At 44.1% G+C, this 15,273-nt stretch overlaps 1 protein-coding gene across 1 annotated transcript in view; it reads left to right on the plus strand.

Moving 5' to 3' along the window:
- Positions 1-15,273, plus strand: part of LOC120989412 (mast cell protease 1A-like) — a 59,575-nt gene that overhangs the window by 30,137 nt on the left and 14,165 nt on the right. The window contains exon 2 of the mRNA XM_040417495.1: positions 9,898-10,042. Coding sequence (XP_040273429.1) covers positions 9,898-10,042 — 145 coding nt within the window. The remainder of the gene's footprint in view (positions 1-9,897; positions 10,043-15,273) is intronic.

Here is a 15,273-nt window from a genome sequence, read left to right on the forward strand (position 1 = left end):
CTATGCTAGGTGTACCTGTGTGTGGTACTTCCGGAAACACTCTCCTAAGCATAGGGCAGGGTGGTCCGGACAGTCAGGACAGAAATAGCGGGTGTCACGCCTTATTCCACTCCTGCTACAGACACGACATTTTTTTCGGGGTGGCGGTTGGGTTGAGGTACCAGCAACGACACTGGGGAAATGTCGCTCGTGTAGACGGCTAACTACACTGGTGGATGGGGCCACGGAACCTCCTGGGTAAAGGAGGTTCTCGATGATCTCTTCCTGGAATTTGAGGAAGGATCGTGTTCTCCCAGCCTTACTGTAGAGAACAAAACTATTATACAGCGCCAATTGAATTAAATATACAGACACCTTCTTATACCAGCGTCTGGTTCTGTGGGAAACTAAATAGGGAGCCAACATCTGGTCATTGAAGTCCATCCCTCCCATGAGCAAATTATAGTCGTGGACTGAGAGGGGCTTTTCAATGACACGGGTTGCCCTTTGAATTTGGATTGTCGTGTCTACGTGAATGGAGGAGAGCATGTAAACGTCTTGCTTGTCTCTCCATTTCACCGCGAGCAGTTCTTCGTTACACAAGGCAGCCCTCTCCCCCCTTGCAAGACGGGTGGTTACAAGCCGTTGGGGGAAGCCCACGCGACTAGTTCGCGCGGTGCCACAGGCGCAAATCCGTTCTAGAAACAAATGCCTAAAGAGGGCCACACTTGTGTAAAAATTGTCCACATAAAGATGGTACCCCTTGCCGAATAAGGGTGACACCAAGTCCCAGACTGTCTTCCCACTGCTCCCCAGGTAGTCAGGGCAACCGACCGGCTCCAGGGTCTGATCTTTTCCCTCATAGATCCGAAATTTGCGGGTATAGCCTGTGGCCCTTTCACAGAGCTTATACAATTTGACCCCATACCGGGCACGCTTGCTTGGGATGTATTGTTTGAAGCCAAGGCGCCCGGTAAAATGTATTAGGGACTCGTCTACGCAGATGTTTTGCTCAGGGGTATACAAATCTGCAAATTTCTGGTTGAAATGGTCTATGAGGGGCCGAATTTTGTGGAGCCGGTCAAAAGCTGGGTGGCCTCTGGGACGGGAGGTGGTGTTGTCGCTAAAGTGCAGGAAACACAGGATGGCCTCAAATCGTGTCCTGGACATAGCAGCAGAGAACATGGGCATGTGATGAATCGGGTTCGTGGACCAATATGACCGCAATTCATGCTTTTTGGTTAGACCCATGTTGAGGAGAAGGCCCAGAAAAATTTTAAGTTCGGAAACTTGGACTGGTTTCCACCGGAAAGGCTGGGCATAAAAGCTTCCCGGGTTTGCGGTTATAAATTGTGTGGCATACTGGTTGGTCTCTGCCACGACTAAGTCCAAGAGCTCCGCAGTCAAGAACAGCTCAAAAAATCCCAGGGCCGTACTGATCTGAGCGTCTCAACCCGAACTCCAGACTGGGCGGTGAAAGGGGGAACTACTGGTGCGGCTGAAGTTGGTGACTGCCAATCAGGGTTTGCCAGCACCTCAGGGATTCTAGGGGCTCTACGGGCCTGTCTGTGCGGTGGCTGCGACGGGGTAACTAGTGCACGTGCCACCGTACCAGCTTCAACTGCCCTTCTGGTGCTCGCTACTTCACCATGTTGTACGGCAGTGCTGGTACTAGGTCCAGGAAGGGCTGCGCTGCTGGTGTATGCCTCACCACGTGATCCGGCAGCGACAGCCCCACTCTGCTGCTCTTGAAGCGGATCCTGCATAACCTGTGGTCTAGCGACACGGGGCCGGGTACGCCTGGTGCTGCCAGGGACCTCAACCTCCTCGTCTGAACTTTGGGTCAGAGAGCCACTGCTTTCTACAGGTTCATATTCTGACCCGCTAGATTCGTCAGATGAGGGTTCCCATTCCTCATCCGACTGGGTCAGAATCCTGTAGGCCTCTTCAGAAGAATACCCCCTGTTTGACATTTTGGACTACTAAATTTAGGGGTATTCCCTGAGACTACCTAAGAAAAAAAGCAAGCCTGTCTTACAAAGGGGAGGCTAGCGAAGTACCGGAGGCCGCTGCGGTTGATAAAAAATATCAAAACTGATTTTTTTATCGCCGCAGAGCGTGTAAAGTGAATGTGCAGTGATCAAAAAAAAAAGATTTTTTGTCACTGCGGTGGGGCGAACGCACGTTTGGGCGACCGATCAGGCCTGATCGGGCAAACACTGCGTTTTGGGTGGAGGGCGAGCTAAGGTGACACTAATACTATTATAGATCTGACCGTGATCAGTTTTGATCACTTACAGATACTATAAAAGTACAAATGCTGATTAGCGATACGCTAAACAGCGAATAAAAGTGACTGCGGTGCGGTGGGGTGGGCGCTAACTGACGCTAACTACCTAACCAAGGGGCCTAAACTATCCCTAAAACCTAACAGCCAATACTAGTGAAAAAAAAAAGTGTCAGTTTACACTGATCACTTTTTGTCTTTCACTAAGTGATTGACAGGGGGCGATCAAGGGGTTAATTTGGATGATGGGGGTGATGGATGGTGATCAGGGGCTAAGGGCAGTGTTTGGTGTGTACTCACAGTGATGTCTGCTTCTCTGCTGGATCCAACCGACGAAAAGGACCAGCAGAGGAGCAGAGAAGCCATATAACAGATCATATTTACTAATATGATCTGTTATATGGCTTGTGATTCGATTTTTAAAAAATCAGCAACCTGCCAGCGACGATCATTGGATGGCAGGTTGCTGATGCAATAGTCCTTTAACTTTTGCCGGCCCGCGATGCGCATGCGCGGGCCGGCTGTGACCGAAATCTCGCGTCTCGCGAGAGGACGCGCCGGCGCGTCCAGGAGGAATGAAACAACCACCTCCAGGACGCGTCTGTGCGTACAGCGGTCCGGAGGTGGTTAATGAAGCGTCAATTTATTGAGAAGCATTTGCTTACCATTTATGCTATGGCTAAGAACTCAGATAGAGTTTGAAACGTGTAAGCGTTATCTGGATTTGCACAGGAGTGAATGCAGGAGGATAAACATGCAGTGAAACAAAAAGTAGGTGGTGTATAATAGGACTGCTCACAAAAGAAAAAAAACTGGTGATTAAAGGGGTTATCCTATGATTAATGTAAAATCATATCACATAGTACATGATAATGTCTTTCTAACTAAGCTAGAACCAGCCCTGTACCTCACATGGATCCAGAGATCTCCCCATTCATTGCTTTGCTAGAGTTATATCAAGCTGGCAGCTCAAGGGGAGTGTCTTTTCTGCAGCAGCTCAGGGGGCGTGTCACATCTCTCCCTATTACAGGTCAAGGGGAGTGTCTTTTCTGCAGCAGCTCAAGGGGAGTGTCTCATCTCTCCCTATTACAGCTCAAGGGGAGTGTCTTTTCTGCTGCAGCTCAGGGGGCGTGTCTCATCTCTCCCTATTACAGGACAAGGGGAGTGTCTTTTCTGCAGCAGCTCAAGGGGAGTGTCTTTTCTGCAGCAGCTCAGGAGGCAGTTGAAGGATGAAACTAAACATGAGCGGCCTTCTCAGTGAGCAGGACAAAGAAATAAGAAAAAGAACAAACAGCAGGTGGCGCTATACAGATACATTTTATTGAATAACTCAGTGGCTATGCAAAATTTTTAATTACATGCAATTACAAAAGTATTTAGATCCAGGTGCTTGTAGAATATTGTTCATGGGACAACCCCTAAAAGACTTCAAAGAAAGGAAGAGACTTGAAAAAAATAAGAAAAAAGCAAGATCAAAAGAAAGATGCTGAAAAGATTATTCCTAGAATTTTAGGGAAAATGCTAAATTGACAATTTCATTAACCGCCTCCGGACCGCCTAACGCAGGATCGCGTTCCGGAGGCGGCAGCCCTTCGCACAGTCACGCATATATGCGTCATCTCGCGAGACGCGAGATTTCCTGTGAACGCGCGCACACAGGCGCGCGCGTTCACAGGATCGGAAGGTAAGCGAGTGGATCTCCAGCCTGCCAGCGGCGATCGTTCGCTGGCAGGCTGGAGATGTGATTTTTTTAACCCCTAACAGGTATATTAGACGCTGTTTTGATAACAGCGTCTAATATACCTGCCACCTGGTCCTCTGGTGGTCCCTTTTGTTTGGATCGACCACCAGAGGACACAGGTAGCTCAGTAAAGTAGCACCAAACACCACTACACTACACCCCCCCCCTGTCACTTATTAACCCCTTATGAACCCCTGATCACCCCTGATCACCCCATATAGACTCCCTGATCACCCCCTGTCATTGATCACCCCCCTGTCATTGATCACCCCCTGTAAGGCTCTATTCAGATGTGCGTATGATTTTTATGGATCCACTGATACATGGATCGGATCCGCAAAACACATACGGACATCTGAATGGAGCCTTACAGGGGGGTGATCACCCCATATAGACTCCCTGATCACCCCCCTGTCATTGATCACCCCCCTGTAAGGCTGCATTCAGATGTCCATATGATTTTTACGGATCCACTGATACATGGATCGGATCCGCAAAACACATACGGACATCTGAATGGAGCCTTACAGGGGGGTGATCACCCCATATAGACTCCCTGATCACCCCCCTGTCATTGATCACCCCCCTGTAAGGCTGCATTCAGATGTCCGTATGATTTTTACGGATCCAGTGATACATGGATCGGATCCGCAAAACACATACGGACATCTGAATGGAGCCTTACAGGGGGGTGATCACCCCATATAGACTCCCTGATCACCCCCCTGTCATTGATCACCCCCCTGTAAGGCTGCATTCAGATGTCCGTATTATTTTTACGGATCCACTGATACATGGATCGGATCCGCAAAACACATACGGACATCTAAATGGAGCCTTACAGGGGGGTTATCACCCCATATAGACTCCCTGACCACCCCCCTGTCATTGATCACCCCCCTGTCATTGATCACCCCCCTGTCATTGATCACCCCCCTGTAAGGCTGCATTCAGATGCGTATAATTTTTACGGATCCACTTATACATGGATCGGATCCGCAAAACACATACGGACATCTGAATGGAGCCTTATAGGGGGGTGATCAATGACAGGGGGGTGATCACCCCATATAGACTCCCTGATCACCCCCCTGTCATTGATCACCCCACTGTCATTGATCACCCCCCTGTAAGGCTCCATTCAGACATTTCTTTGGCCCAAGTTAGCAGAAATTTTTTTTTTTTTTCTTACAAAGTCTCATATTCCACTAACTTGTGTCAAAAAATAAAATCTCACATGAACTCACCATACCCCTCACGGAATTCAAATGCGTAAAATTTTTTAGACATTTATATTCCAGACTTCTTCTCACGCTTTAGGGCCCCTAGAATGCCAGGGCAGTATAAATACCCCACATGTGACCCCATTTCGGAAAGAAGACACCCCAAGGTATTCCGTGAGGGGCATATTGAGTCCATGAAAGATTGAAATGTTTGTCCCAAGTTAGCGGAAAGGGAGACTTTGTGAGAAAAAAAAATTTAAAAAAAATTTCCGCTAACTTGTGCCAAAAATTTTTTTTTTCTATAAACTCGCCATGCCCCTCATTGAATACCTTGGGGTGTCTTCTTTCCAAAATGGGGTCACATGTGGGGTATTTATACTGCCCTGGCATTCTAAGGGCCCTAAAGCGTGAGAAGAAGTCTGGGATCTAAATGTCTAAAAATGCCCTCATAAAATGAATGTGGGCCCCTTTGCGCATCTAGGCTGCAAAAAAGTGTCACACATGTGGTATTGCCGTACTCAGGAGAAGTTGGGCAATGTGTTTTGGGGTGTCATTTTACATATACCCATGCTGGGTGAGATAAATATCTTGGTCAAATGCCAACTTTGTATAAAAAATGGGAAAAGTTGTCTTTTGCCGAGATATTACTCTCACCCAGCATGAGTATATGTAAAAAGACACCCCAAAACACATTGCCCAACTTCTCCTGAATACGGTGATACCACATGTGTGACACTTTTTTGCAGCCTAGGTGGGCAAAGGGGCCCACATTCCAAAGAACACCTTTAGGATTTCACAGGTCATTTGCCTACTTACCACACATTAGGGCCCCTGGAAAATGCCAGGGCATTATAACTACCCCACAAGTGACCCCATTTTGGAAAGAAGACACCCCAAGGTATTCCGTGAGGGGCATGGCGAGTTCCTAGAATTTTATATTTTTTGTCACAAGTTAGCGGAAAATGATGATTTTTTATATTTATTTTTTTTTCCTTACAAAGTCTCATATTCCACTAACTTCCATGAACTCACTATGCCCATCACGAAATACCTTGGGGTGTCTTCTTTCCAAAATGGGGTAACTTGTGGGGTAGTTATACTGCCCTGACATTTTAGGGGCCGAATGCGTGAGAAGTGGTTTGAAATCAAAATCTGTAAAAAATGGCCGGTGAAATCCGAAAGGTGCTCTTTGGAATGTGGGCCCCTTTGCCCACCTAGGCTGCAAAAAAGTGTCACACATGTGGTATCGCCGTACTCAGGAGAAGTTGGGCAATGTGTTTTGGGGTGTCATTTTACATATTCCCATGCTGGGTGAGAGAAATATCTTAGCAAAAGACAACTTTTCCCATTTTTTTATACAAAGTTGGCATTTGACCGAGATATTTATCTCACCCAGCATGGGTATATGTAAAATGACACCCCAAAACACATTGCCCAACTTCTCTTGAGTACGGAGATACCACATGTGTGACACTTTTTTGCAGCCTAGGTGGGCAAAGGGGCCCACATTCCAAAGAGCACCTTTCGGATTTCACAGGCCATTTTTTACAGATTTTGATTTCAAACTACTTACCACACATTTGGGCCCCTAGAATGCCAGGGCAGTATAACTACCCCACAAGTGACCCCATTTTGGAAAGAAGACACCCCAAGGTATTCGCTGATGGGCATAGTGAGTTCATAGAAGTTTTTATTTTTTGTCACAAGTTAGTGGAATATGAGACTTTGTAAGAAAAAAAATAAAAAAATAAAAATCATCATTTTCCGCTGACTTGTGACAAAAAATAAAAAGTTCGATGAACTCACTATTCCCATCAGCAAATACCTTAGGGTGTCTACTTTCCGAAATGGGGTCATTTGTGGGGTGTTTGTACTGTCTGGCCATTGTAGAACCTCAGGAAACATGACAGGTGCTCAGAAAGTCAGAGCTGCTTCAAAAAGCTGAAATTCTCATTTTTGTACCATAGTTTGTAAACGCTATAACTTTTACCCAAACCGTTTTTTTTTTTTACCTAAACATTTTTTTTTTATCAAAGACATGTAGAACAATAAATTTAGAGAAAAATTTATATATGGATGTCGTTTTTTTTGCAAAATTTTACAACTGAAAGTGAAAAATTTCATTTTTTTGCAAAAAAATCGTTAAATTTCGATTAATAACAAAAAAAGTTAAAATGTCAGCAGCAATGAAATACCACCAAATGAAATCTCTATTAGTGAGAAAAAAAGAAGGTAAAATTCATTTGGGTGGTAAGTTGCATGACCGAGCAATAAACGGTGAAAGTAGGGTAGGTCAGAAGTGTAAAAAGTGGCCTGGTCATTAAGGGTGTTTAAGCTATAGGGGCTGAGGTGGTTAAAGGGCTTCTGTCCCCCAGATCTGCCGGCGCTATTGGCCTCACCAAAACCACTTTTCAGAAAGTGACAAGGGTGGCGTAGAAACAGCACTTACACTAAATGTTTTGCGCAAGTGCAGTTCAAAAAGAAGTAAATACAGGGACTTTATGAAGCCGGAAAACTGGTGTTTGGGAATAATAAATCTCTTCCTGTGTACTGTCACAATGAAAATTCACTGGTTTGAGTTAGGATCTATATGTTTTAGTTTTATTTGGTTTTAATGGGGAAAAGTTCACTTGGTGCAAAGATACTTTTTAAATGTTTGTTTCTTCTAAAGGAGTTTCCTTAGTCTTTCAATTTTTTTTGGATTCTTAATTTTTCTCATGCTTTGGCTGATCGCTCAATCACGATGTTTGTCCCACTGTTGTCACTTTAATTGACATTAGATATGTTTATTTACATCTGTCACTTTGTCTCCCACGCTGATCGGTCTGCTTCTATGCTTATCTTCCCCTAGTCTTCCCCATCATCATGACCCTTCCCTCACTTGTATTCTTTGGAAGCAGATCATTCTGATTATTAATCATTGGATTTATATATTATTATTACCTCACATGATACATTTACTATTATACCATGTGTTCACTTATGGTTTGCGTGTATAGCCTTGCTTTAGCACTTCCGTGTCGCCAATATATTACCGGCTTGTGGATATTTTTACCGTTATAAACCCAATAAAGAGAGCGACACCCCCCCCCCCCCCCCCGAAACATCCTGCTTGGCCCTTTTACTTCACTATACCTATTTTGAGCATTGTTGTTAGTAGACTACTCTAATTTGTAATTTATTTTCAGCACTGTAATGTAACGTGAATTCAAAAGATTTGAGAATGAATAAGCTTAGGCAGGCTAGGTGAATAAATATATTTGCTAAGTGTGATTAAATATATGATAAGACAAACAAATCACATACAGTATAATAAAAAATTAATAAACATCACTGGCCTAAATATGGTGTAGGGATCCGGTCGATCATGCTATAGCACATGGCTAGTTATAACACATAATCATACAAGAGATAGGGCAAATCAATACTTACATCCTAACTAGGATAAAGTTCCTGGTGGAATCCCAATTAATTGTTAGTGCAGACCACAGTTAGTCCCATCAGCCCCTCGTCCAGTTTGCATCACGCATGTCTCTGAGATCAGTCAGAAATGTGTTCTTATCAGCACAGATGGGGATGGGTACTACATTTGCAAGGCACATCATCACACAGAATGGTAATAATAAAAGAGAACAGAATTAAAGGGACAGAACCAATCAGTACTTAAAAAATACCCTTACAATACAAGCACTCTTTGCAATTGCTGCTTTTTTTATGTACATTATCTTGTGTTATTTCTCATACACACTGCTGTATTCTCTTACGTTTTTGGATGCATACTTACCCACATTTGTTTTTATTACATTTGTTGATTGATAACATTTTGCCATAGCTTCAGGCTTATTTTGGGCATCATGCTGCAATGGAATCACACCATTTTTATGATTTCTAGTTTCAGTTTTTCATTGATATATTTTTGGTGTAAATAACATCTATAATATTGGGCGTACATAGTTATTAAACATGTCTCTTTCTCTTGTTTGTCTGTCAAGAATTGAGTGTTGAACTTCAATGCACCTAATCCTTCTCTCCTCCAAGATCATCTGTTGAGGGATAGTCTGAAATTCCCCATACACATTATATTGTCAATCAGTCCAGCAATGGGTACAGTCATCAATAGTTTGATGTGTATTGGGGGCTTTAGAGTTCATTTCCTAGTATCTGTATGCCCCTCCCTAGCTGGGGGATACACACATGGATTTATTATTATTATGTGTGAGCTGTATAGCTCCCCCTACTGGTGGCTGCAGACAAACCGTATTTGATTTTTGAATTCATTAATTATATGAGGCTATATGGGTTTTGAATCAGAAAATCAAAGCACTGACCTCTCTAAAGACGTTTACATATATTATCTTACTTGTAAAATAAATTATAGGTTCACTTTATCTATTAACTTATTTATCCATCTAAACCAACAGGAATATTAGGAGTTAACACTTAAATCACTCAAAACATCTAGTGGTTAAACATTATTCCATAACCACTATGGACAATGGATATCATCACCGTAGACCACCAATAATACTGGGTATTACCTGCTAAAACATTGTAGGACCAACAGGAATGTTGCAAGAATACTATCGCTAATGTAAAAATGTGTTTTTATATGGAAAACTAAATTGTAACATCCCAATTACAAGACTATCAATAAATGTATATTGCAGAAAAATTCCATCATGAAATTATCGGAGGGCATGAAGTAGATCCACATTCAAGACCTTACATAGCATATTTAAAAATTGATAGTGCCTTTTGTGGTGGTTCTCTGATTGCTCCAGGCTGGGTATTATCTGCTGCTCATTGTTATGGGTAAGTTAATTCAATGTATCCTTACATATATGTATGCAAAATGATATACCGGTAATACTTGTGTAGTACTTGTTATTTTTTTTAGTTAAACTGTCGTCCTTTTACAGTACTTTCTTTACAATTTTTCTGTAAGTAGCATTCACCATGGAAAAACAGAGCTTTGGTCCCTCTAAAGAAGTTTTTATATCTATTTTTGTATTGCATATAAATAAATTATAGGGTCACTTTTCTGCCCCAGACCACCCCAGTTAAAGAGAGTCTGTCAGCATTTTTGACCATACTAAACTATTGATGGCACTATTTACGGGATGGGTTGAACAGAACAAACATCTTTTGTGGAGCTTTTATCATCAGAAGAAGTGTGTGACTATGTAGTTTTATTTACAGCAATTGCCCAGTGTTGGGATTCACTGTGCAGTGCTCTCTGCATTGAGCTGAATCACAACCCTTCCCCTCTGCTCTGAGTGACAGCTATAGTGATCTCCTTATTGGATGCTACAACTGTCACTCAAAGCAGAGGGGAGGGGCTGTGAAGCTCAATGCAGAGAGCACTTCACAGTGAAGCCCCACCCTAGGTACTTCTGAGAGCAAAATTTGGCAGAATAAAGCGACATATTCACACTGCTCCTAAAAGGGCTGTGTACTAACTTGTACACACTGTGATACCTTTTGGCGCAAAAACCACAATAGCGAAAGTTGTCTTTTTAGGAATATTTATTTGTTCTGGTCACCTGAACAAATAAATATTCCTAAAAAGACAACTTTCGCTATTGTGGTTTTTGCGCCAAAAGGTATCACAGTGTGTACAAGTTAGTACACAGCCCTTTTACAGCAGTCTATATCACTCCTCTGGAGTACTGGCGACTCCAAGGATTGAGAAAGATACCGGCAGCATACCTCATCTGGATCGAATTTTTACTCCCCCCCCCCCCGCCTTTGCAAGTGTTGTGCTGACACAAGCGCAAACACCAGAAGGTGAGTGTAATTACTGATACAGTACTCTATCTAACACTATCTACCAGAAACTACTACCCTATGAGCGCCTTGTTTCCCGTTTATCTCGCCAAATTAACTGCTCCTAAAAAGAAAGGTCCACAAAATGTATGTTTGTACTGCTCTCCCCAATCCCTACCTAGTGCTCTTAACTGTTTTGCATGGTCAAAGTGCTGACAGACTCCCTTTAACTTTTTTATCCTTTCAAACCAACTGGAATATACAATGGCATCACGGTCAGATGTAGACACCTGCAGGCTCCCTGCAAGAACAGTATATGGACCTTTTGTTTTTTAATCATTGCCCTCTCTTTTCTCCAATAATCCACTAGTAATGGTGATCTATGAAATTCATTATCTTAGTCCCTTACTTTCAGTCTTATAGACAGTGGCAGGAGTGTTGCCAGGTCAAAGCATCCAGGACTTTGAGCTGCTACTCACTCTGCACTGGGTCTCTGGCCAAGACACAGCTGGTTCATTGACTTCAAAATGATCGGCTGAGTCCAGAAGCTGGCAACTCAGGCAAGGAGAGTCCTGTGGCCTGCATTGCAGATGGCTTCAGAAAGTCAGATAAGTATATATATTTTTTTGCTGACATAGGAGGTTCTGTAAGTACTGGGGACACTAAAAGGGGCATTACACCTACTGGGGGCAATATCTGTGTGTTTGGGGCTTTGGAAGTACTGGGGGCATTAAATGGGACTTATAACTACTACGTGCACTATGTGGGGCATTATAACTATGGGGCACTATAAGTATGGGGGCACTACAGGGGACATTATATCTACTGGGGGTACTATAAGGCACCATTATAACTACTGGGACACTATAGGGGCCATTAAAGCTACTGGGACAATGCAGGGAACATCATAACTACAGGGAAACTACAGGGGACAATGTAACTACTGGGGCACTATAGAGGGCATTATACCTACTGGGTGCACTACAGAAGAGCATTATAACTACTGGGTGCACTACAGAAGGGCATTTTAACTTCTGGAGACACTACAGAGGGCATTATACCTACTGGGGCCACTATGGGAGGGCATTATAACTACAAGGTCACTACAGGAGGGCATTACAACTACTGGAGCACTACAAGAGGGTGTTATAATTCCTGGAGCACCACAGGTGGGCATTATAACTAGTGGGGCACTACAGAAGAGCATTTTAACTACTGGGGCACTACAAAGGCCATTATAACTGCTGGAGCTCTACATGGGGATATTATAACTATTGGGGCCCTATAGGAAGAGATTCTAACTACTGGGGCGCTATAGGGGGTATTATAAATAATGTAGCACTATAAGGGGCATTAAAACTAGTGGGGCACTACAGAGAGCACTATAACTACTGAGGCATTATAGGGGGCATTTTTGGTACTGGGTTACCTTAGGGGAGTATTTAAACTACTGGGACATTATAAAGGGCATTATAACTATGGGTGCATTATAACTGCTGGGCCACTATAAGGGGGTATTATACAGTAACTACTGGGTGTCTTGTAGGGGACATTATAAGTACTGGGGCCACTATAAAGGGGCTTTAATATACTGGGGGTACTACAAGGGGGCTTTATTAATACTAGGGGCACTGTAATGAGCTTTATTAATACTAAGTGCACTATGGTGGGCATTATTATTTGGCACAATATGAAGTGCACTGCTACTAACAGGGGCACTCTTGGGGAGCAGTATCATTATTAGGGGCATTGTAAGAAGTATTATTACTAATGAGGGCACTCTTGGAGATAACTATTGCAATTGGTGGGAATTTATATTGCTAAGGGGAGGGGACTATCTGTATGGCACTATCATTTATGCATTATATAGTATTTGGGCACATTGGGGAGCACAGGGGGAACAGTATTGGGGGTTGTAGCAGGATAACACTGTTAGGCCACCAGGGTAGGGAGGATGATAGAAAAGCGTGGAATCTTAGATGTCGGTGTGGCAAACTCTGCAGAGACGAGAGATGGCTGAAAGAAGTTGTTGGGCTGAATGCAGAAGATGAGGAAAAAGAGAGACGTCACATGTGAGGAACTAGATGTAATATGCATACATGCAGTGCTTTATAGTACTGTATGTTTGGTAGTGCTGAATGTAATGTCCATACAGCATGTACTGTAAATTATGTATTTAATGCTAGGGCATATATGTATGTGTGTGTGGGGGGGGGGGGGGGGGGGGGAGCAGTTACTTTGAGAATGTAGCACATATGCATTGGGGCTTGAGCCCCTGGACAGTGAGATGCCACTTATTACTTTTATGATGATATAGGGTCCCCTTCTTTCTGGGCACCTCTGCAGCTCCACAGGTTTCACATATAGTATGATGCCCTAGAGTGGTATTTTTAGCATCGGCACTGGCTAAGGCAATCACTCAAATGGGTCCGCAAATCTGGAGATGCGGTGCGGAACGGAACCATGGAACGGAACTTGGTAGTGCTTCCGTGGGTTCCGTTCCGTGCCTCTGCACCGCAAAAAGATAGAACTTGCTCTATCTTTTTGCGGAACGGATGGATCGCGGACCCCATAAATGGGGTCGCGATCTGCATGCGGCAGCCCCATGGCCGGTGCCCGCGCATTGCGGACCACAATTTGCGGTCCACAGCACGGGCACGGAGGGGCAACAGTCGCGTGAACAAGCCCTTAGGGTGCTTTCACATCTGCCCTTTCCCTTTCCTCTACCGAGATCTGTCATAGGATCTCAATAGCGGGAGAAAACGCTTCAGTTTTGTCCCCATTCATTGTCAATGGAGACAAAACTGAACTGAAGGGAACAAAGTGCACCAGAATGCATTCTGTTCCGTTTCATTGCGTTCCCATGACGCACACAAAAGCGCTGCAAGCAACGTTTCTGAGTGCATCCTGGGATGCGGAACAAGACGGATCCGTCATGACTCACCATCTAAGTCAAGGTCGATAGATCCGTTTTCTCTGACACAAAAGAAAACGGATCCGTTTCCCTTTGACTTACAATGGTTTTAGTGTAAATAGCAGTTGTAGAGCAGCACTCACGGACCTTCTGACCACACTGGAATGCAACAGCCAAGCCACGACATGCACTTTAAAAGGGTGGATATGGCCACTTTGCACTAGCCTTGATAAAGGCTACCAAGTAGCCGAAACGTTGCTGTTTGGTTTTATGGCACTCATTCTATGAAGCTTGTCCAATAAAAAAAACTCACTGAAGATGCTGCCGTGGCCTGAATTTGTACATTACAATGGTTTTAGAGACGGATACATTATGGCTATCTTAGAGATAACACAACCAGATCCGTTCATAACGGATGCAGACGGTTATATTGTCATGACAGAAGTGTTTTCACTGATTCATGACGGATCCAGCAAAAACGCAGATGTGAAAGTAGCCTTAGGCTCCATTCACACGTCCGCAAATAGGTCCGCATCCGGTGCGGACCCATTCATTTTCTATGGGGATGAATGGATGCGGACAGCATACAGTGTGCTGTCCGCATCCGCATTTGCGGAGCGCGGCCCCGATCTTCAGGTCCGCAGCTCCGCAAAAAATAGAACATGTCCTGTTCTTGTCCGCAGCTTGCGGACAAGAATAGGCATTTCTATAGGGGTGCCGGGCGGGTCTGTTGCGGATCCGCAATTTGCGGGTCCGCAACACACCACGGACGTGTGAATGGAGCCTTAGTGTGACAGCAAGTTAAATGCACACACTGTCTCTGTACATAAGTCTGCATTCCCTTTAAGAGGCAGCAACTCGTTCTCCCTCTGGCTTGCATTGCAGCCAGCTCTCTGAAGTTTCATCTGAAGTTAACACCACTGCTCTCTGTCCATGTGATGTGGCACTACACAATATGCAGTGCCCGTCCTCGTGACACACAGTATTGCACAGTCTTGTACACAGTGTTGAATACAGGCAGCAGGTTAGCTGGTCTTGGAGACAGACCAACCTTAGCTTTGCCTTTTCAGGATCTATGAGCTAGGCAGCTTCATTTTACCCCTCAGTTCCAGGCCACCTCAAATCCTCTGCGATATTCAGCTTCAGATTCTCTAACTAGGCCGTGGACCATTTAGGCAAGTTCCACATGTGTCCACCATCTAGTTAGTAACTATGCAGTGCAGTATATCATACAGTGCATTTCTACTATTTTGGTTTGGTCCCTACAGCGTTCACTGATTCCTGCCCAAGGTATATGACCTCTCCAGGGTGGTGATACTTCATTACAGGCTGCCTGTGTCATTTCCCACACATATAGCTATCT

Source organism: Bufo bufo, chromosome 2, assembly GCF_905171765.1.
Source record: "Bufo bufo chromosome 2, aBufBuf1.1, whole genome shotgun sequence".
NCBI lineage: Eukaryota > Metazoa > Chordata > Amphibia > Anura > Bufonidae > Bufo > Bufo bufo.